The 22,938-nt window shown below is 34.1% G+C and overlaps 2 protein-coding genes across 3 annotated transcripts in view; both read right to left on the bottom strand.

Annotated features, from left to right (window-relative positions):
* Nucleotides 1-725: 725 nt before the first annotated feature.
* Nucleotides 726-5,184, bottom strand: LOC128982173 (uncharacterized). Of its 2 annotated transcripts, none has more exons than XM_054401232.1 (3): nt 5,051-5,184; nt 1,957-2,035; nt 726-1,271 (listed from the first exon to the last, which is right to left on the bottom strand). In XM_054401232.1, exons 1-3 carry the CDS (start codon nt 5,078-5,080, stop codon nt 1,060-1,062), a joined length of 321 nt encoding a protein of 106 aa, XP_054257207.1. In that variant the 5' UTR covers nt 5,081-5,184; the 3' UTR covers nt 726-1,059. The 2 variants fall into 2 exon arrangements, with proteins under 2 accessions (XP_054257207.1, XP_054257206.1); XM_054401231.1 differs by lacking the exon at nt 5,051-5,184 and adding an exon at nt 4,417-4,532.
* A 13,232-nt stretch (nt 5,185-18,416) lies between these two features.
* Nucleotides 18,417-22,938, bottom strand: part of LOC128982168 (ribosomal RNA processing protein 1 homolog A-like) — a 53,146-nt gene continuing 48,624 nt past the window's right edge. The window contains exon 9 of the mRNA XM_054401225.1: nt 18,417-18,664. Within this exon, the coding sequence (XP_054257200.1) occupies nt 18,498-18,664 (167 nt within the window). The 3' untranslated portion in view covers nt 18,417-18,497. The remainder of the gene's footprint in view (nt 18,665-22,938) is intronic.

Raw genomic sequence — 22,938 nt, 5'->3', positions numbered from 1 at the left:
AAAAATAGTTGTCCGTACGGTTTTCAAACGGACAGCAAAAACTGTATTAGTGAGAAAAGAGCATTACGGATTCCCAGGACTCTTTATGTTTTAACTTATTATTTAAAAAATGAGAGGTTTTGAAAATGTTCTTTTATTACATTCCTGGGTTTTTTTGCCGCACTCCAGTATTTCAACCAAACAACACAAAACAGTGTGCTTTTATAATGCACATAATATGTGTACGTCTGAAAATAAGCTGGCAACACTTAAAGATACTACAACTACGATCAGCTGGTGCAGCGTTACCCATTTTCTTCAACCTTGGATTAAACCTAACCTAAAAACTTGTTGTATATTGTTTGAAAGACTAATTATTTATATTCTTTATAGTAACTGTAGGAAAAATATACTTTTTAATACTTTTTTTTCTTTGAAATGGTGACCATACAAAGGTAGGTATTTTATAATGTGTAACGCGAGCGCCAAGTGCCTTTGCTGCACTCGAGAAACCAGTCGCCTGCGGCTTGTGCGTAAACATTTCTCTCGTGTGCAGCAAAGTGCCTCTTCGCACACTAGTTAAACAAATAAAATAACTATTTCTCTATGTTCTCTATTCAACCAAATTATCAGGAGAGTAAACTTTAGTCTGAACTTGTTGATAAAAACATGGAAGAGGGGATATCTAAGCTAGAGTACAATTTAGTACTACTTGGCATCGGTCGTATAAATCCTGGTGGCATTAATTTCATCAAAGTTTAAGAATACTTTATTCCTATGTATACTAAATTTCACACAAAACTACATATCCCACATGGATGATTGATCTAAGTTTTAACTAGAACTTTTCATACTTTGGTAAACAAATTTTGTACTCGTACAAGCATAAAGCAGATGAATATTCAAAACTTTAATTAAGGCATGATTATTATAAAATGTCAAAGCACACACAACAAAAACAGAAGCAAAACATCAAAAAAGTTAAACCACAGTGTAGTACCCTTGAAGGGGTATTAAAGTAAGGTTATTGATGGTTCTTTAGTTGGAAATTTCAACCATGAGGTTCAAATCTTGTTTGCTTTACATGTCAGGGTCAATACCCTCCATGTTTTCTATGAGTTCAGAAGTAGTGACGTCCGGGGTCCAGTAGTTAATGTTCCAAGCTCGTTTGAAGAAAGGATGGATTGGACTGGGTGTCGAGTCTTTCAGGACACTTTGTGACGGCTTTTTGTCTGCATCGAATGGTTTAGGGTACTTTCCTCTTTTCACCTTTCTTCTGTATTCGTAGAAATCTGGAAAATTATTTTAAACTGAAATTGTTTTATCCATTGCAACAAACCAGCATACTTTGCAGATTTTTTTAATTATTGTAACTGTATTAAAGTGATTGAGTATACTGGGACGAGTCCCAGTATACTCAATTATTTTAGCCTCGGGTAACAAATTAATCTTACTAACTGCAATATCAACTTTCCACCTCTTACTAATTTCGTCAAATTAAGGGAGAAAGAATGGATACACATCTAACTTGCCCAAGAAAAGAGTTCCAGACAGGAAATATCACACAAAAATGTCACAATACAGTACTTTATTTTGATGTTTTGCCCTATTCCTTTCTGCTGAAATTCAAATTAACTTGAGTGCTGTACAATATGTGTGTGCTACAAACTGCCTGTAACTCTTTTCTTGGGCAAGTTTAGTTAGTTTTGAATCCATTCCTTCTTTCTTGGATACAATTTCTGGGCAGTCAGGTGGTAGTATAGTGCTGCCTTAAAATCTGAAGGTTACTGTTTCGATTTCAAGCGAGATTGTTTCTGGAAGACCATGGTTTGAACCATTGGCTGTTGATAAACATTAAAAAAACGCCAGCAGTGTAAATAACAGAAATAAAAATTATCACAACATCAAAACTTTTTTGAAAACAACCCTTAAATTTTTTTTACTATTTTGATGATAATGTTCGAGGTGGAGACCTACCTTGTTTAGTGGTTGCCGTCATGTCAAAGTCTACTTTCTTGAGGCTATTAGGTGAACCTGCTCTACTCTCACGAGAACCCTGAAAATAATTTAAATGTATTTGATAACATCGACAAGTAGGCCTACCTCTCTTTAGGAAAATATAAATACATGAAATGTATAAATACTAAATATAAATTATATACAATACGTAATTTCTTAAAGAAAGACATAATTTTTCAAAGTAAAGTATGTAACTAATTCAAATATCCCAACAGAAAAATAAACGTTAAATGTTGTAACTGATCTGTCTAATTTTAGTGTGAAATGGAGCAGCAAATTTTAAAACAGCAACTTAATAGCTTTTAAAAACTGTATCAGCAATCTTACACATTCATTTTCTCATTATGTAGCTCGGCAGCTTAGTGGTTATAGTGCTCACTAGTAATAAAAAGGTTACCAGCTCGATCCTGAGAAAAGTAGCTTTTTCATGGTTCGAAACTGGATCCAGTTGTCTTCGACCATTGGGCATTCAATAAATGTTCCCGACTGGGACAGCTGGTCTTAGTAACAAAGCTACAAAAGGCATCACACTCCGTTCTACACTCATCCTTCATTCATAAACCGGTTAAAACCCCCACATAGGTGTCGTCCCCATCTCAAAATGGTAATGGTAATGTTAACAACCCTGTATGGGCAAGCTTTGGGAGTAACTGTGGTATATTTTTTGAACCCTAGTTTTTACAGCAATGGGGGTTCCATTTTGTTTAGAATAAAAGGGGCATAACGTTCAAAATTTTAGGTCGCCGGAATTCTACACCTGGATATTTATCCCCATGAAAAAACGCCTATGTCATTTTGATGTCACGTGTCTGGGGGTAGATTTGCGACCCCAAACTTTTAGGACGGATAAATTATTTTTTATTTCAATCAACTCACATTTCTCTGTTTACTTAACAGTTGTAAAATCAAAATACCAATAAACCTGACACCGGAATTTTACCCCCGGAAATCTACCCCCCGACATCTACCCCCGGGTATCTACCCCCCGTGGTCGTCTGCGCTACGTATCGGCCAAGATTCATTGTTGTAGTTGATTTAATTAATTGGTTTATGTGAATAATCAACGGCTCTTCGGTTAATCATTACCCTCCAATATTTAGTATCAAGCATGCGATATATGGTTGTCTTGTTTAACATTATCTATCTTTCTAATTCAATGAGCTGTAACAGCCCATGTTCACCCGAACTACTTCACAGATTTTTACGATTGAGGTGTCATTTTAAAGCTTAAGGTCTAGCGCAAAGCAAGATGGTATTAAAAAGGATATTTTTATAAAGGACTTCAAAAGTTTGACCCCTAAGCATTGGATTTATTTCCAGACAGTGATTTAAATGGTTGACCAACTTTCAAATACAGTAACAACTAAAAACCACTCTGTACATTCTCCTTGTCATTCTATTCTTGATGATTACAGCGTGTTCAGCCAGATGGCAGTGTATGCTATAGTTTTCGGTTAAAATAATTGAACTTTGACGACCTGTTGTAGCAGAACGACTGAACCAATTTTATTGATTTTAACGTAATTCAACGCGGAATATAATGTTCTTTAGAAAAGTGTGTAAACAGTTTTTTTGTGGGATGCACAGTTTTTGAGTTATAAAATCAGCCTGGTTTTTGCCTCTCATACACTTAACTCACTTCAGAATCCGTCGCAAACTCATTTTTAACTTATTTAGGATCTCCAGATCAGATTAAAACGATTTCCAGCTTTCCCCAATTTTTGGGAGCTACAGCTGGGCTAATTTGGTAATTTTTTGGGCTAATTTGCCTGGGCTATATTGTTTGCCAAGCACTTATTACTAGTACATTGAATGAATCGGAAGTCCACCACAGTTTATAGAATATTGCACAGTTTATAAAAAGATTTATTGCAAAACTTTTTAAATGTTTGTTATTGAGTAAAAAGTGTTCTTACTAAAAGACTATAATCCTAGTTAATTCTTTTTGGGTACTATTGGTTGCCAAAAGAAATGGTTTCAAGTTTTCAACAGATAAATTATTCACATTCCTACAGGATTTTATGTCAATTAGCCTCATTGTTACGAACCATTGATAGACAAGCATATTAAGATTATCTTGTACAATATTTAATGTCATAACTTCTCTGAATGCATAGGTTTGTTTTACAAAAAGTAAAAATTTAATTTATTAGCATAGGTATTCATCTTGTTTTTGTGTTACTCAAAATTCAGAGAAAGTATTAGAACCAATACATTGTGTAACTATGTTCAACACTCATTGCTACTACCACACATGCAAATGCAAACAAAATTCAATTAATAACAATTCACTTTAAACAAAAAACTTAAAAAGCCATCCAAACAATGTTTTAAAACAAAGTGTAATAAGCCAGTGTATTGTTAAATAATTGTTATAAGTTAACACATCAACAAATATGAAACAAAAGTAAAACACACCTTGAAACGAGTGATATAATTTCCAAACGTGATCATGTTTAAAACAAATTCACTGTTGCCTGGACATTGTACTAGAGACAAATAACAATACCAAATGATAAAATTGTCTTAGCAACTTGGAAGGAGGCCAACTGAGCCACGTTCTGCCCAATTCCTTCAACTACGACAAGTTCAATGGGCTACACGGTCGTTAGACTGGCCGAGCCAATGTAAAACTATTTAAACGTTTGAACTGTTGTAACTTCAAACATTCACTTGAACTTGACAGAGCAATGTGTCGTGTTTTTCTTGGAAGTTAAAGCTATGACCCCAATTCCCCAAATTGAGACCTAGTGTTCAATTTATCAAAGGTTTATTGTGTTAAAAATTTGAGGTAATAAATCATAAGCGTCACATGAATAATTTATTTTAGGAATAATAATATTTTTAATAAAAAAAAACACATTATTATCCATTTATTGTCTAGAATAATTGTCTTTATTCTAATGAAATTGGTTTTTTGTGTTCAACATTAGTCTACAGTATGTAAGTAGCAATGAAAAACACTCTTTTACACTGCTAAATTTATCCTAAATATACATTGCCTATGACTTGACATATAAAATTTGATTTAGTTTTTACAACAGTAAAATACCTCAATCATTTCCATTCCAAATCCCGTCATCAGTAGGAACAGCAAGATAATGATTATCCGCTCTACAGATTGTGCTGCACTTCTAAAATGGAAAATCAAATGGTCGACTAAAGCGAATGATCTGCATTGACAGTGGTTCAATTCAATTTGGCAACATTTACAGGCCTTGTAGATTTATTTCGGGCTCATCTAAGTTAGATTTGTGTTCTCACTTTTGATTGGCAGTCAGTACTTTAGTCTATTGTCAAGTTCAGAAGAGACTAGATGGTGGTTGTATTTTGCAAGAAAGAGTGTACTCAAGAGAGAATTCTATGAGATCTGTATGTGCTGTGTAACTATGAATAAGTGTAAAATCACAGCTCAAAATTCTCACATATTCGCTTTTAAGAAAGCAATTTCTGTGCATGTTTGAAGTTAAAACAAAAATCTAAAGTAATACAAAAGCACCCAATATTTTCACTGATATTTTTCATAGCATTTAATTTTCACCATATGTTTTTTCTCTTTATCTATATGTCAATCCATCTTGCTTTTTCAAACCATGTATAATAATTGGACGGCTTTGTAAATAAAAAAAACTTTTTTTTCAAAACCAAGACATTGATATTATAAATTCTCTTTTCCTACAGTTGCCTGAGAAAGTGGGCTTCTTACTTGCACTAATTCTAGCACGCAAGTAGCTAATTACTGCATTTACTTACTTTTGCCGCACTCCAGTATTCAAACCAAACAGCACAAAACAGAGTGCTTTCATTAGGCACATAATTAGTGTACGCTTGAAAATAAGTTGGCAACACTTAAAGATACTACGACTAGATCAGCTGGTGCAGCGTTTCCCATTTTGTTCAACACTTTGATTTAGCCTAACCTAAAAAGTTTTAATAGTGTTTAAAGACTTATTTTTTACTAGCAGTTACCTGGCACGCTTTGCTGCGCTTAACAACTATTATTTTAAATGGTAATTTGTTCATTAAGATGAATAATAAAAGTGTATACCAAAAATAAAAATAGAATATTTTACTTAATTGCTGGTGATTAAACGATGTTTTTTTTTGTTTTTTCATTAGGTGTATAAATATAGAAGTTTTCAGGCGTACCTACCACCCCGTGAGCACGCAACATACAGCTGTTGGTGTGAAAAGCATGCATTTTCTAAATTTAACACGTTCGCTACTGCAATAGTACAAAATTTTTCATTCACATGGACCAGCGACGCACATATGCGATGGCCGGTTTCCACCCATAGACTGCTGTCGCATATATGCGACGGTTAGTCACATTTAAATAGACTGACGACGCATATTTACGTCGGGGTTCTAATGTTATTAAAATGCTTATATCTTTGTAACGGTCTATTTGAAGGCACTGAATTCCCTGCAGTGGTCTACAGAGATTCCTGACGCACAACTGCGTCGCTGGTCTGTGGATATGGTGATTGGTGACGTCATATGATAATTGGAAAACTGGTCTTTACTTTTCTGGAATACCGTATGTATGTATGCAGTATTTATGCTGCATTATCCTCTGTAGCTTTTATATTTGTTTAGTTATAAACTGTTCTTGAATAATCTGTCTTTTTACTTACTTTTACTATTTACAAACACGATTGTAGCACATTATAATGTAAATGATCACTGTTTTACAGGTTTTCACCTGTGGTCTGTGTGTACTGTTAACCAAGTGACAGCCGGTCTATGTGTAAGATTCAAATGTATACCTCGGTCTGTGGCAATGACCGCGGCGTCGCATATCAGTAGCGATTGTGTTAAACCGACAATAGTCAGAAATTGCCCTAGTGTCTTATAATGGTGATTGTGAAAGCAAGACACAAAGGAAATTGTTGTTTCGTAAATTCAGAGGGTAATTCGGAAGAAATCATCAGTATTCTTGGGATTAAGACTATTTATCCTTTAAACTTACCACTGATAATTTTTGCTTCAATGAATTTTGGTGTCATTTTTTTAATAGTCAGTCTAGTAACGTTGCACAGCTTCGGTGGATTTAAGTTTCACATTAGTATTATTGGAGTTCCTTCTTTTAAAGACAGTAATGGGGTGGGTTAATGACAAATTGAGAGGCATTTCAATACCCGAGATAGCACGCACGATTATTATTCTCTTAATAATTTATGTTAGATTGTGTGGGTATGAAACAAAAGATAAAAATATTAAGGCATTTATCCCTTTTATTGTTTATAATACTTTGATAAAGGTTTTTATGTTTACATATTTAAAATTGGAGAATTTAAACGTTGTTGAGTGCTCAGGTGTGCTGCGATTGGGGTTTGATAAATTTGGACTTATTCAAAAGTAAAATAGTTTTCTGTGCTGCACTCTCTAGAAACATTGTGGCACTATTTAAAATCATGACTAATACCATAGACTAAGCAACACAAGTAGACTCCTCATCCCATTGTACATTTTGTAGTTAGTTTTTTATGACTAGTTCATGTACGTCCACACCGATCGCTGGGGTAGACAAAATTTTGTTTCTATTATTTTAGGGTTATTTTCATGATTTGTGCTTTACTATTTGGTTATATAACGAGGAGACCAGTTATTGTTTATGATTACATCGTTTTATTTGGTCAAATGAGGTTTTAAATGACTGAAATAACAAGAAACAAATTGTAAACAAAACACAACCTCCACAGTTGGACGTACAGAACTAACAATAAAATTGGCTTCAGCTGTTACATAAGGATGACAAATCTACTAAGGGAGTATGTTTTATCTAAGCTAATACAGAATGTTGTGATTATTCAAACCTACAAAACAGTTGGTTAAAGGTAAAAGTAAACATTGCAGTTCAAAAAGTCTGACATCAACTTCACACAAACCATCCTTGAAAGATGCTTAATAATGCCTGAAAGTTTCATTACAATCTGTCGAGCGGTTTGGGAGTCCATAACGTATATCCATATATACATACATACATAGTTCCTAGATATAGATATGCTTTATAGCAACTGTAGGAAAAATATAACGTGTAACACAAGCACAAAGTGCCTTTGCTACACTCGAGATACTTTCCACAGCCGTGCGTAAACATTTCTCTCGTGTGCATCATAGTGCCACTTCGCACACTAGTTAGAAACACAAATAACTATTTAATTACTCAAGATTTTTTTGTTTAGTTAAAAGCTGTATACAAATGATAACTTGTTACTATATCAATCAATGACCATGAAAATACTGTACAAATAACAGTTTTGATTTTGGCCATAACTCCAAGATGTACTCTTAATTAACATATTAACATTAAAATAAAAGTGTTCTTCGATTTTATGTCTGGTGGTTGAATGTTGTTAAAGCTCACTATTCAAAATTGAATTACTAAAAATACCCCATTAAACTGATTGTCTTCCTTTATAGCTTTAAGAATAATGAAAAGCACGTTTTAATTTTTGTTTGTTTTTATATTAAACTAGCATACCTGTCGCGTGTTGCTGCTATTTCAAGAAAGTTAACCTTTCCATAATGAATCTCTGGAAGGTCTTTTGCATTTTTAGAGCACTCCATTATTTGTTATTTTTAATAATACATATTATTTATTATATAATTAAATAGTAAAACTTCATCAAACAGTAAAACGCCATTTCGCTTCAAAACATTTAATCAAGTGCTTTTTTGTAAACAACACTTTTTGTTTTTCCGTTGATGTGTAATCAGAAAGATTATTTGGTTTTCCAAAGCGAGAGCAGGTCACATAAAGTTGTCCATTGTGTTGTAATATCAATACCGTACTAATGCATTAAACCGTTAAACCTGTACAAAGAACGGTTATACAACTAATTTATTTTATAAAATTGTTAGTTTGAGTTTCCATATTTATTGGGAGAAACATTTAGTCTTGCCTCAAGATCAGTTAAGTATATAAAATGTAAAAAAAATTGCCAATTTGTGTTTTACAAAGATTAGAACTCAACGTATCCTGATTTGAACTTACCTGTTTTAACACTTTTTTCTAAACCAGGGGCAAACAATAACTGCACCACCAAATGAAAAATAAAAAAAATACAAAAAAATTCAAACCAACAAATATTTTATACAAAATTCCATAAACTGGGTTATTAGGACAAGGAAAATAGTCTTTGAAAAATATTTGCATTTCTGTCTTCTCCTCTTCGTTAGTATGTTCGTCCATCGTGCACTATTACTAAAAGAAGAAAATTTTTGCTTAGCACCCTATTTGCAGAAATGGCTTCATGCCTAATAGTACTAACTTGAACAATTGCCACCTCATGCGATATCTTTGTTTGGCTTAAGTTCTCTCAAATCTATAAATTGTCTAGATAATTGCTTATTGCTAAATCTACGTTTATAACAGGCTGGTTATAAATTGCAGTGAAATAACAATAAAAATAACCTATGATTAGCAAATAGGATAAATGTTTTAATAAACTAATCGCTTAACAGCTAAGACCTCACAAAATTTTATTACAAGAATGGACAGCTCTATGACACATACCGGTACTGGATTAATATCAGTTTGCTTCATAGATTAACTAATGAAATAATTTTATTAGTTTAATTTATTTAGTAATTTTTGTTTCATCGAAAAGTAAAGTAAAGTAAAGTTTAACATAATTATAAATACTAGAGGCCGTCCAGTGGTGGAAAACTCGCCAAAAAAATATGTATCGGTAATGTACATTCATTTTTGTGCTTATTTTTGAGCCTATTTTAATTTCTTAAGGGATTTTGCACATCTACAGGAAAATATCTTTCTAACAGTATCCATAGATTTTCCCTGTGAAGCACACAAGCTGAGAAAAAAGGTTTTCAAGAAACATGCTTGCCAAAAATTATGGGGACGTGCAGGCTTTTCTTTTTGTTCGGTATAATTGCGTACTATCAAAGTATAACCAATGTATTTAGCAGATTCTGGGCTTCATGACTACCAATAAACAGTGGCGGTTTGGCGAACTATTTCTTTTCCCTGTGTTTGTTTATCTGCTTGTTTGTTTTTGTCTATGGTTATCATAGCGATTGTTTCAGTGTTCAAATCTTTGCTTTTATAAAGTTTAGTAATCATTTTAAAAATAAACATATATTTTCTTTTTTGTCATTTAATTTAGAATAATGCATACAACATTTTTTTTATTTAGTGACTGTTAGTGTTTTACCACATGTCTGGTTAGGTACTCAGAAGTAGAAACAAAATTTGTGCATCTTCTGGATTTGAACCCACAAAGGGAATTCAGTCTTGTAAGGCAAGGGTATTATACTATTTAAAGATAACCTAGTTTATGTAGTTTAATACAAAATGTATGTGTTTATATATCTTCAGTGAAAGTTGTTATGGACGTTTACATAAAACTCGGCAAAAGTGCCTAAATACTCACAACATTTGGAGGTTGTCAATGCAACACCCAGCTAGAAGGTTACTATATAGGAGGATTGTTGTTGTAAAGTTTGTACGTTATTAAAAAGGGGTTTTGAATTGTAAAATTATGAGTTCAGTTAAAAGCGAATGTGAAATCATCTTTTGGCAGTAGGAAACAAGGTTGATGCTGAGTCATCAGATTTTAAGATGCATCACGCCAAATACATCAGAATTAATCTGCTTTTGTTCATTTGACAACTAATAATTGATGCTCCTGGCAAATTGGCTGGTATTTGTCACTACCAAACAGCAAACAAGATAAGTAGTTTAAGAGGTGGGCCAGATAAGTGTCAAATCTGAATATGGAAGATAATTCAGAATAGGAACTCTCATATTTAAACACCGTGGTCCCTGCAATTGGCAAGAAGTTATCTGGAAGATGTGTTTTAATCATTAGTTTGCGAGTTCTTCCTCATAAAGTAAAAACATGGATAAAATAGAATGTGTTTATTCGAGACTTTTTCTTTACACAGAATTGTGTAATCATGGGTCAAATCAATTATTGTTGATTTGTAACCAACATTTATCATTATGATTATCATTTGTGAAAGAAAATCCAACTAGGTGTGTATTTTAACTCAAATATGGGTGAAAGATGAGTGTAGAATGAAGCGAGATGCCTTGCGTATATTTGTTACTGACTAAAACCAGCTGTTTAATTAGCCAGGTCCATTTTTAAGAAAAGGACAATGACAAGAACAGCTGGGACCATCATAAGCTACTAAATTTTCTCAGGATTGAGCCAGCAATTAATGTTGGGACCACGAAAGTTTGCAGTTGAGGGAGGAGCCTATTTACCACGTGACTTCGAAGGAGCTAATGAGGACAGTGCGGTGTTGCCAAATCTAATCTATATATATAAAAGGCAAAGCCCTCACTGACTGACTGACTGACTGACTGACTGACTGACTCACTCACTCACTCATCACTAATTCTCCCACTTCCCACTTACCTAGGAGGCTGAAATTTGGTACACTGATTCTTTAGGCATTAAATAGGAAAACTAAGTGGTTTTTATTCTGATCGGACTCTCGGGCTCCGCCCCAGTGGCTCTGGAGTTTCCCATGTTAACCTAATGAGTACTCATATTTAAATGGAATTAATGAATCATAACAGCTGTTTCAATTAAACAAGTTGGTTCTGTTCTATGATGTTCCATAGCATTAAAGTTACAAGGATTACCAACAGAGTGCAGCACTATTATTATTATTTTTTTTTTTGACAACAGCTAATTTGAAACCAAAAGGTGAGTGAGCGTAGCGAACGAACTTCAACCCGGAGGCGAGGTAGCGTAGCGAACGAGCTAACCTGAAGGCAAGTGAGCGCAGCGAACGAGCTCCAACCTAAAGGTGAGTGAGCGTAGCGAACAAACTTCAACCAGGACGTGATTGAGCCATGCGAACGAGCTCACGTATGAAGTTAAACGGGGCAAAGCCCGCGGGTACAGCTAGTAATCTATATTTATAAAAGAGGAAGTTTGTATATATGTATATATATACTAGTGGCTTGTAGGGACATAAGTCCCTAAAAAGCTTAAATGGAAAAGAAATTATTGTAATATTTAAACAAACTCCGAATCAAATTATCTATGTCATGATAGATATCCCAGTACAACATATCTTTTGTGTAAAAAAAAAAACTGTTTGTTGTTTGTCTTTGTTTGCTTTTGTTGAAGTTCTTTTCAATAAATAATTTTAATTATTCCAGAGGTTTAAATGCTAAAGGCAGCAAACATGTTTATGAATAAATATTGGTTTATTATGGTAGCTTTTGTTTTTTGGTTAATGCTGATAAAAAGGCTTCCAAGATTGAAATACAGTACTGGAAATTGTCTTCGTCAAATAAGAAAATGCAAAATATGGTGTGTTGAGATAAACTTAGTTCTTGGTCAAAACCGCTAAATTAGCATCCCTACCATACCCAGTTATTATTTCTAAGTCTAAGCTCATGTTGTAAAGGTTTAACAAAATCAGTCTTGTCTTAAGTAAAGGCATCCCATTGACAGAACTTAACCCTAAATTTATTTCTGATCAACATTTAAAGAAAAACCACTATTAGCCTAGTGTAAGTATATGTGGTGGTAATCCTCCTAAAGGTGCGAGTGATTTACATAATCTACCAAAAAAAGGGTCCAATCTACGTCTAATTACTAACTATTTTGTGACTGGTTAGGGTTCCATTACCCAGTTATCGAAACTAATCACGACATAAATATTTTTGGTTAGTTTTAAGAAACGGAAATTACCTCTATGTTCTAATGTTATATATAGGTGCTCCCTTTACTACTGTGCATATGCTAGGCTATATTATTTGAACCTTTTTTGTTTGGCGCAACAAAGTTCTTAAGTACTTAATGAACAAATACCTGTACCTGTGTTCCTGTGTACCTGTGTTTGGGTATCTTTATACCCAAATTGTTTTTTAAGAGTAACCGTTGAGGTTATTCCACTTCATACAAAATATTGATTTAACACTACAATAAATCTCAAATATAAATGTTAGTAAATTTACAAAAAAGTGTGGGATAAATCTTTAACATATGTTTTGAAATCAAAACAAAGAAGATCTTCATTTAATCTTGAAGCGTTTCTTTAATCTTGAAAACAATTTATTTCAACTTTGATATATCTAAAAAGTCTTGATTATTATGGGTAACGTTATCCCTTTATATAGTTGGTTTTAGCGAATTTCCCTATAGGGAAGTAGCTATTACCGTAGGTGGCACGGTAAAACCTAGGCCCGGGACCGATTTACTTTTTCATTTTGATGTCCCCAGAGGCCAAAAACACCATTCGTTCAAATTTTTATATATGTATATATATATAGATTTATATATATATAGATTTATATATATATACATACTAGCTGTAACCAACGGGCTTTGCCCCGTTTAACTTCTTAATTTTCAAGATGATCTCGTTCGCATGGCTCAATCACGTCCTGGTTGAAGTTCGTTCGCTACGCTTCCCTCACCTTTAGGTTGGAGCTCGTTCGCTACGCTCACTCACCTTTAGGTTGGAGCTCGTTCGCTGCGCTCACTTGCCTTCAGGTTAGCTCGTTCGCTACGCTAACTCGCCTCCAGGTTGAAGTTCGTTTGCTACGCTCACTCACCTTTTGGTTGCAAATTAGCTGTTGTCATAAATGTAAAAGAAATAATAGCGCTGCACCCTGTTGGTAATCCTTGTAACTTTAATGCCATTGAACATCATAGAACAGAACCAACTTGTTTAATTGAAACAGCTGTTAAGATTCATTAATTCCATTTCTCATAAGGTTAACATGGGAAACTCCAGAGCCACTGGGGCGGAGCCGATTGGACGGATCGCGAAATTGATGGTGTATAAACCTATTCCATGACATTCTACACCTATGTACCAAGTTTCGTGGCAATCGGTTCAGCGGTGTCTGAGTTTATCACTGCCAAACAAATATACAAACATCCTCTTTTATACTTATAGATATATATATATACGTCCGTGAACGCGATAACTTGTAATTTTTGTCCAATTTTGATGAAATTTGGTTTAAAGGTGTAAGGCGGGATAAACTTGAATGAGTTCGCGAACCAGCATGATCGGACAATGGGAACGGGGTTTTATGGGGTAAAAAATGGTTTTTCTAATTTTTGACCCTCAAAACACAAAATTTTCTAATTTCTCTCTAAACCTTTTTAAAGAGCTTAAAAAAACAAATAATTTAGTATATCAAAGTGTTTTGTACGGTTATTGGTAACGGAGAAAATTAAAAAAATTGTAAATTTAAAATTCCCATGCTATTCTTATGGAGAATATTGTAAAATGTCGTAGTTTGCTTATTTATGGATATATTTTGATCAATCTTGGCAAATTTATTTATTTTATACTAAGTTATTAATATTAAAAAAAATACACTTTATTAGTTTCTTTTTGGCAGCAAACCTAGGTACTCATTAAACCTAATGTTATTTAAATAGGTTAAAATCTATTCAGACAAATGGAAATTCGCTTAGTCGGCAGGTTTGCTGCAGGTGATATTTTATAGTATACATTACATTGCAGAATTGACTGGCAAATTAGTAATCCAAATGTAATATTGCTTACTTGCTTAATGATAAATCACGATCAGAGCTGTATTGAAGTAAACAAAAATCAGCAGTAAAATGCCTTCTAATCACAGAATATAGGTTCTATTTTCTTTGCTTCTAATGCTATTCTTATGGAGAACATTTTACGTTATATCTAATTTTGTGTTTAAATTTAGGGAATTTCACTATTTTTCCCGTCGTCACGGGATCGAGACCTTTAATTTGAGCCCTCTCCCGTTGTTCTACGACTTCCCAGTCGCCCTGTCCTGTCCTGGGGGAAGAGTGGACCTTTGGTCTAACTCAGGGCAGGTTAAATAAAGAATTTGTCATTTGTCGCCCACAATTTTGACGCAAAGAATCGGCTTACGTATTTAATACATAGATAGATTTGAACATTATGGACTCCAAAACCGCTTGACAGATTGTAATGAAACTTTCAGGCATTATTAAGCATTATTCAAGGATGGTTTGTGAGAAGTTTGGTGCAGGTCCCTCAAAAGGGCTCCTCCCCAGTGGCTCTGGAGTTTCCCATGTTAAACTTATAAGTACTCATATTTAATGGAACTACTGTAGTGTACATGTTGCTCAAATTCGAGCAATTGCAAAGTATTACAGGAGTTATTTCAAAACGAATAACAGTCATGTTTACAATGAGTTTAAAAGAGTCAACTCAGAGATTACCGGTGTGTAACTCAAACCATGTTTATCTTCATTATTGATAAACCTAAAGCATTACGGACGGTTTTCTCCTTCTCAAAATGCCTCGCTGTACAGGCAACACAGGTCATTGATAGAGGGCCAATTGAGAACGAAAAGTCGTTTTGGGATAGTGTTAAGGGCGCATTTGTAACCTAATGGTTGAGATTGTCCAAGGTCAGGTGCTGACTATTATAAACAAATTGTATATCTACACAAAACAACGATAAATGCACAAATTTAAGTTACAATCATGCTAACACGATACGTCATAGCGACACAAAACAACGATAAATACACAAATTTAAGATACAACCATACTAACACGGTCTGTCTTGGGGGTTATGTTTACACAAACTCAAATAGTAAATAAATGTACTCAATGCACAGCAACAGCAATTACATTATACAGCTGATCAAAATGTAAACAATTATGTTCTTCATAAGGATAACATGGGAACTTTAAAAGCCACTGGGGCAGAGCCCAAGGGACTTAAAAAAAATGTAAGGTCAGTTTGCAAATCTACGCGACACGCTCTTTCCAATGAGACGACAATAGATAAAATCGGCTAAGAAATGGCGGAGGAGTTCAACCGACAAAATTTCATGTAGCGTATTAATTATATAGATTAAAGAATCTTAACAGCTGTTTCAACTAAACAATTTGATTCTGTGATGGTCAATGGCATTAAAAGGTTACAAGATGTACCAACAGAGTGCAGCAGTATTAATTGTCTAAATTTATGACAACGCTAATTTCAACCAAGCAGCTGTGATACAAAATTAGAACTGTCAAAGTAGGGTTTACAGTTTATGTTTATGTTTTTAATTTAATAAAATAATTTTTGATATTGTGTGAATAAGGAGTTCTATTTTTTAAGAACGTAATTCATTAACTTATTGACTTTCTTTTTTCCAAAATGAAAACCTATTGTATTTGTATGGTTTATTTCCAAAAAAAATATGTCTGGGAAACGTTAATAGTTAACGAAGTAGCCAGTTAATATTTTAAGTTAATACTTTTAGTGGATTACTAAAAGTTTATCTAAATACAGCAGATCTAAAGAATAATTAATAATTAATTATTCTCTTAAGCGTTCTCTTCCCGCTGCGAAGCACAGGTATGGTGGTTTACCAACAGGGTGCAGCACTATTATTTTTTTAAATTTGTGACAACAGCTAATAATTTGTACCAAGCAGAAACAAAAAGCTGCGATACATGGAATGGATGGATTTTTACAGTTATGTTTATGTAGCCAGATAATACTAATTTTAAATTAATAAAAGTTCTACATATAGCAGATCTAGGGAACATAATAATTGTTCTATTTAGCATTCTCAAGCTGCTTGGCATTATTTTCAAGGAACCAAAATTGTCTCTTCCTCATCTTGACCCCGTTGCAAGGCACGGGTATAGCAGCTAGTATAGTGATGTGGGCCGGGTAAATACCCAGTGGGTAGGTAAATATAAATTGGGTATTTACCTGGGTATTTACCCCAGGCCCGGGTAAATACCCAAAAACTGGGTATTTATAATTTGTATTAAAGTTAGAGAAGATTGAGATGTTTTTTTTTGCATTTATTATCTTGTAAGGATAGCAAAATGATAATAAAATGTGTTAAACAAAATTTCATATGGTCACTACTTGCATTTTACTTCTCGGTATAATATCCATAAATACCCAGGTCTGAGCATAAAGCATAATCGGCATAAATACCCTGGTCGCATGGTTGCACTGGTCTTGACTACTTATTATTTTTTAATTTCTATGATAGATAAATGAATTTATTTTATTAAAAGTGAAGAAAAATAATTTGTAAAGTAATAATTATTATTTAGAAAGACAGGAAAATTTAACCTAGTAGTGGCCTATGTGTAAACAACATAAGAAAATAATTAAAATTCAATCTGTAGGATGGCAGGATTTAACAATATTTTTGTTCTAGATCTTTTGTTGGTATAAAAAAAAACTAATTTCATAAGCTTGTGATTAAAAAAATTTGAATCTATAGCACAATAAATCTTTTCAAATTATATTATAAGTTAGACCAAAAAACAGGAGATACATTTTTTAGTAGGTTTATCCTAATTGTTTCCAACTAAGCGGTAACACAGAAAAGTTTAATGTAGACTCCCTCTTAACCGGACAATTTTTATCATCCCATTGGTTTAACCTGACTAGATTGGCAAGAAGTGAGCGGTACTGAAACGACTGTTCTCGTGGGAAAGATTTGAGACCAGTGATCACGTATCTAAATACAATGCTCTCCTAAATTAAAGTCGAATATGACAGTACCGGTACACGGTTTCGGTTTCTTTTTACAAGTTTTCGGGGACGTCGGTTTAACCTGAAAAACCGTTATCCAGACTAGTCTCGGTCCCGAGGAGTCCGGATAAGAGGGAGTCTACTGTACTTTCAGTATTCTGCCATTCTGCCTATATCAATCATTCCTTGGGTCTGTCTAGCCTTCCAAGCCATTTACACAATACAAATTTTAACTATCATAATTTAATAACAGTAGAAGTAGGTTTAGGTTTACTATTTCTCTGATGAGGTGTTGTCTTGATTTCATAAAAAAAGTGCTAAATCATTAAATAAAAGGTAATAGCAAAGCTTCAAGTTACTGTAAAAAGTGTTATAGACTATCCTAATTTATCATGTAATGATAACAATAACATATTTAGGGGTGAATAAAAATGAATTTCAATTGATTTCATAAATACCCAAAATACCCGGGTATTTATGGATTTTGGGTATTTACCCGGGTAAATACCCAGGGTATTTACCCCGAGTTTTAAATACCTGGGTATTTTACATCACTAAGCTAGTACCAGCTAATTTGAAAATATTTTTAGTATTTTAATAAGTGTCGTCAACGGGCGATATGGCAACATCGCACTAGCCTTGTCTTGTGATTGGCTGCTGCCAACTGCAAACTTTCGTGGTCCCGACTGTAGACAAACACTTATAATATTAAAACTTTCCAGCTTTCTTTCTTCATATTCTTTTTAAAATTTTAGTTTTTAAAAATAACTAGGAACATTTTTCAGACTGTTCTTCCTTTGGTTTTGAGTGTTTTGACCTTTTCTAACAAGTGTTTTCTGGGATTGTGACGATAAACTGAAACTTGTTGTTGCCTGTAAGTAACAATTAGACTTGTAATGCCAAACCACAAGAACAAGAAGGCAAGTGTTGTAGGGTAAAATGAAAAACAACATTCCATGTGCAGAACTTAATCTTTAATATTCCAGAAGACTGTAAAAAATTTACATTTATAACAAATGTACCAACTTTAAATTCAACTGCTAGTTGGAGATTTTTTCAAGAAATTCAGCTTTTTCTTGTAAAACGGGTTGATAGGACTTGGGGTTGAGTTTTTAAGTAAACCTTGCACAGGTTTTTTTGATGCGTCGAAAGCGATTTCATTTTTGGCAGTTTTTAGTTTCTTTGCGTACTCTTTGTATTCTGAAACAGAAGAAATATTGCGTGGTTATATTAATTCAAAAATTATACTAGCCACTAGCCTACGTACAAATATGGTTTGGTAAAAGTTTATTGTGCCATAAGGCTGGAAAGTAGATGTTTACGGTACAAGCTTTCATGTGATTATCATTAACCCTTTCCACTCGTATGTCGCCGCTACCGCGACATTCACGTCTGACCGTTCCACTCGTATGTCGCGGCCGCCGCGACATTTTCAGCATCGGCTTTTTATTAATAAATCCCTTTTATATAGTGTTTGCATGTTTTGAATTTGTGTTGAATACAAACTTAATGATTTCCTTATTCATTTTACATGTCTTTGGTAGCTTGAAAAATAATTGTAAGTTTATTTAGTCAGCTGTGGATTAAAGAATAGAGAAGTGTAAATAGAAACCATGACGACCAAAATCACCAAAAAATCTAAGTTTGAAATGCATTTTTTCATTAAAAATACACCTAATCCTTCTTGTAATGGCTGATTTGAATTGGCAACTAGATAACTAATGTTGATAAAGTGTTTTACAAATCCTGAAAAATGTGTTAACGTTTTTTTAAAAGCCTCCTAAAAAATATTTTGTACATTTTATTTTGCTTTTTTTATATTATGACCACACAAAAAATATTTTATGGGTATATTTATTTTGATATTTTGTTTTACTTGTGTACAATTTTATGCTGAATAAGAATCAAGCCCTCAAGTACAACAAATAATTTATTTTAGTCAGTATATGTACTCAAAACTTAAAACATGTTTTTTTGCATGGCAATAAATGCAAGCGTATGGGGCAACAAGGGGTCAACTAATCCGAGTGGAAAGGGTTAACACAGTCTCGTATGACACTTTCACCACACTACCAGCAAAAAATAAACAAGATAAGTAAAACACAACATATATATAGCTATTTACATTACAAGGGTAGTAAGAGCGTTTTTACATAACACAGGTGCGAGTTGCATAATTCGTTTAAGCAGTGGCGTAACAGAAGGGCCCGCAATGCGGGGGGGGGGGGGGGCCCTGGAACTGAGGGGGCCTGTGAACCGGTGAGCGGGAAACGGTGAGAAGAGAGGCCCGTGAGGCAAGTGGGGCTGAAAAATTGGAATTCATTCTTATTTAAATGTATTATCAATCATTCAATAATTGTATTGAACAAGTAATAACATTTATGTTATTAATAATATGTTGTTATCAGTTATCGTTTAATTTCGTTAGTCCTCTTCAGTGATAACGAACTAAGGGGTTATTGTGGCAATTAAGACGTGGACCTTTGATTATTATGCAATGCAATATTACTTTCGTCGCCGAGAAATATTTTACTTCTCGGTGATTTCGTACACTGCTTATGTTGTCTGCAAACATTTTGTTACTTTGGAGCCTGGAGTCATGAACGTTGGCTGGGGCTTTTAATGTTGTATTATTTTACATTTTAGTTTTGTCCTAATATTGATTGTATTTTGTTAAATACAATATACTGCTACTCTACTGACTGTGTTTGTTAGCCCATATCTTATTTTACCTCACAGTTAACCAATACTAAAGACATTTGTTGTAAGATAAACGCTTACAACATAATAAGACGCTTGAAACCCATACAAAGATAAAATAAAAAATGCAATAGGCTATTTTAGCCTGTGATAAAAGTACGTCAATCTATTAAATTAAGCTATGGTTCCACAGGATGCGGAATCTCCGCCACGCGGTGCGTAATTTTGCAGCGGAAAATTACGCAGCGAAAAATCTAGAGGGGTGGTTCTACAGACTGCGAAAATAACGTTGCGGAGATTCAGTTCTGTCCAAACTAGCGACGAGTATGGATAGAAAGAGGAAAGCCCTTTTGTCTTTGATGCTATATGATGACATTGATGATGATGTTGTCGATCTTTTATCTTTGTTAGTGTCAAGTCACAGTGATCGAAGTGACATATTTAAGAATCGAGACAGTAAAGGGGCCTATTTTTGCTATTTATTTAATAAAACTTAAGGGGTTTCAATCACGAGATCCCGTTTAACACTTGATACCCAAACATCTCAGGATAATTGTTCGTCAGGTCTACCATTTTCGACAGTATGTTAAATGTATTATAATAATTTATTTTAACAATTAGTTTGTTGAAAATCGGTGTTGCGATTATAGGTGTTACTTTATAATCGTTCATCTATAACTCTTTTTACAGCATAAGAGATAATGAAACTGCACGGTCACAATATTTGATGGCTCTTCTCCGCTGGCGGAATCCGCACTGCTACTGCTCTCAGAACAGTATGATTTCTCCGCCATGCGGAACCGAAAATTCGGGACGCGGAATCGCAAGTCAGTGGAACCACACACATGGGAACTCCATTAAACCAGTGTCGTTTTAATTCCGCAGCGGAAAAAATCGCACCGCACGGCGGAGATTCCGCATCCTGTGGAACCATAGCTTTAACCAGCTTTTAGTTTATGAGTTAATTATAATCAAAGAGTTAAACTAACCTAATAAATTAATACTTTCTCATCCTTCACTAATATTTGGGTTGAAACACGCACATAGTGGCGTCCCCATCTTAAATAATTGATTGATTGACTTTAATACTTTACTTTGAAATGGCGACCATACCAATGTAGGTATTTTAAGCCAAGAATTAATGGAGATGAGTGTAGGATGAGTGGCCCAACCTTTTAGTTTTGAAAGGGACTAAGGCCGACACATTCCTTAGACACAGATGTTAATTAATAGCCAATACAGCAAAAGGCAACTAAGGGGCCTAAGGGGGTTAATAGGGGAATTCAAACAACATTTTTGCCATGTAATTAACGAATTAGTCTAATTATCAGGGTAATAAAAATGGATAACATGTTTGATCAATTAAATTTAAAATTTTTAACCTCCTTGATATAAACGTTTTGATAGACAAAATGGAAAATAAGGTTTTTTTTATTTGATTTCAAAACTATTTACAAACACTAATATTGATATAATGATGTAGTGATGTAACACTTTCATCAAACCACGACTGAAATACTTAACACACCCTTTTATGGAACATAACCCATAATTAAATATTTTTTTCATAATCTATTTACTACTCTTTTTATGATTAATCTATTTGATCATTGTATTGGTGGTCCAAAAATAACTCTGGGGGGAGGGGGAGGGCGTTTGATTATGTTGTATCGGTGGTCTAAAAATAGCTCATGAGAGGGGGGGGGGCCAAAAAACAGTTTGCAGAGGGGCCCGTAAAAATTTGTTACGCCACTGCGTTTAAGTGATGTAAACATGCTATTGCGTGAGATTTTACCTGACCCAACAATATACAGGGGGTTACGTACAATATTTTTTGTTATCCATTTCACTCATCTTCGAACAGTAACGTTTTTTTACAAACAAAAGCTAGGTTAGGAAAATTCTTTAAAGCATAACAGTGTGAAAATTTAAAAACGTACGTTTTCATGTCCCTGGCCTTTTACTTCGTAGATACTGGATTTGTAGTTTATTATTATGTGTTTTAATATTTTTTGGGACGGGGGCAACATGTTACACACATTTATTTGGTTTTAAATAGGTTCTAGGTATTTTTTTCGTATTTTTAAAGTCTCGAAATTCACGACCATGACGTGTCCCTAGGGTACATTTTCCAACTTTCACGCTGTTTTTAGACTAATTATTCATGCCGAAATATATAAAGCCATATTTTTATGCCATCAATGGTTATTAAACTTACAAAAAAGGAGCATATTATAATTTTATTGTCATTGCAAACTGACTACCATGACAAAATAAGTCTGTCCCTCGATTTGGCGTCACGACCATTTGGGAAAAATTTTCAACTTTGGAGCACGACAGTGGCAAGCCTGGCGTCGATGGAGTCAGTTGGTTTTAGAGACTAGTTCGGGGTGTACGTCAGGATTGTAGTGCCGGTCGTTTTGAGTTGAAAGGAGGAATTACAAGATTAATAAAGGAAAGATTGTGTTTTTTGTAATTTGGGTGTGTCCATGACCCGTACGTAGTCATTCGATGAAGTAGACATGGTGTTAATTTTTGTTTATAAGATATTTCAATTGCTAGATTAACCTAGAAGTTCACTTTGTATCCTCGAACATGAGGTGCAGGGCTACCGCCAGAACAGAGCCAAATAACACGTAATTTCACGACCAAAGTTTCACGACCATCGCAGGTTTTTTCACGACCAATCCAGCCTTATGGATTATAGTGTGTTTGGTCGTGACAATAACTTTAATATAATTGTAATTTGAACAGTTTAGTTCAATTGAAACACT

The sequence above is a fragment of the Macrosteles quadrilineatus genome, unplaced genomic scaffold (genome assembly GCF_028750875.1).
Source record: "Macrosteles quadrilineatus isolate MER2022 unplaced genomic scaffold, UCM_ALF_1.0 Scaffold_143__1_contigs__length_268001, whole genome shotgun sequence".
Lineage (NCBI taxonomy): Eukaryota > Metazoa > Arthropoda > Insecta > Hemiptera > Cicadellidae > Macrosteles > Macrosteles quadrilineatus.
This window is presented reverse-complemented; position numbering and strand designations above follow the sequence as displayed.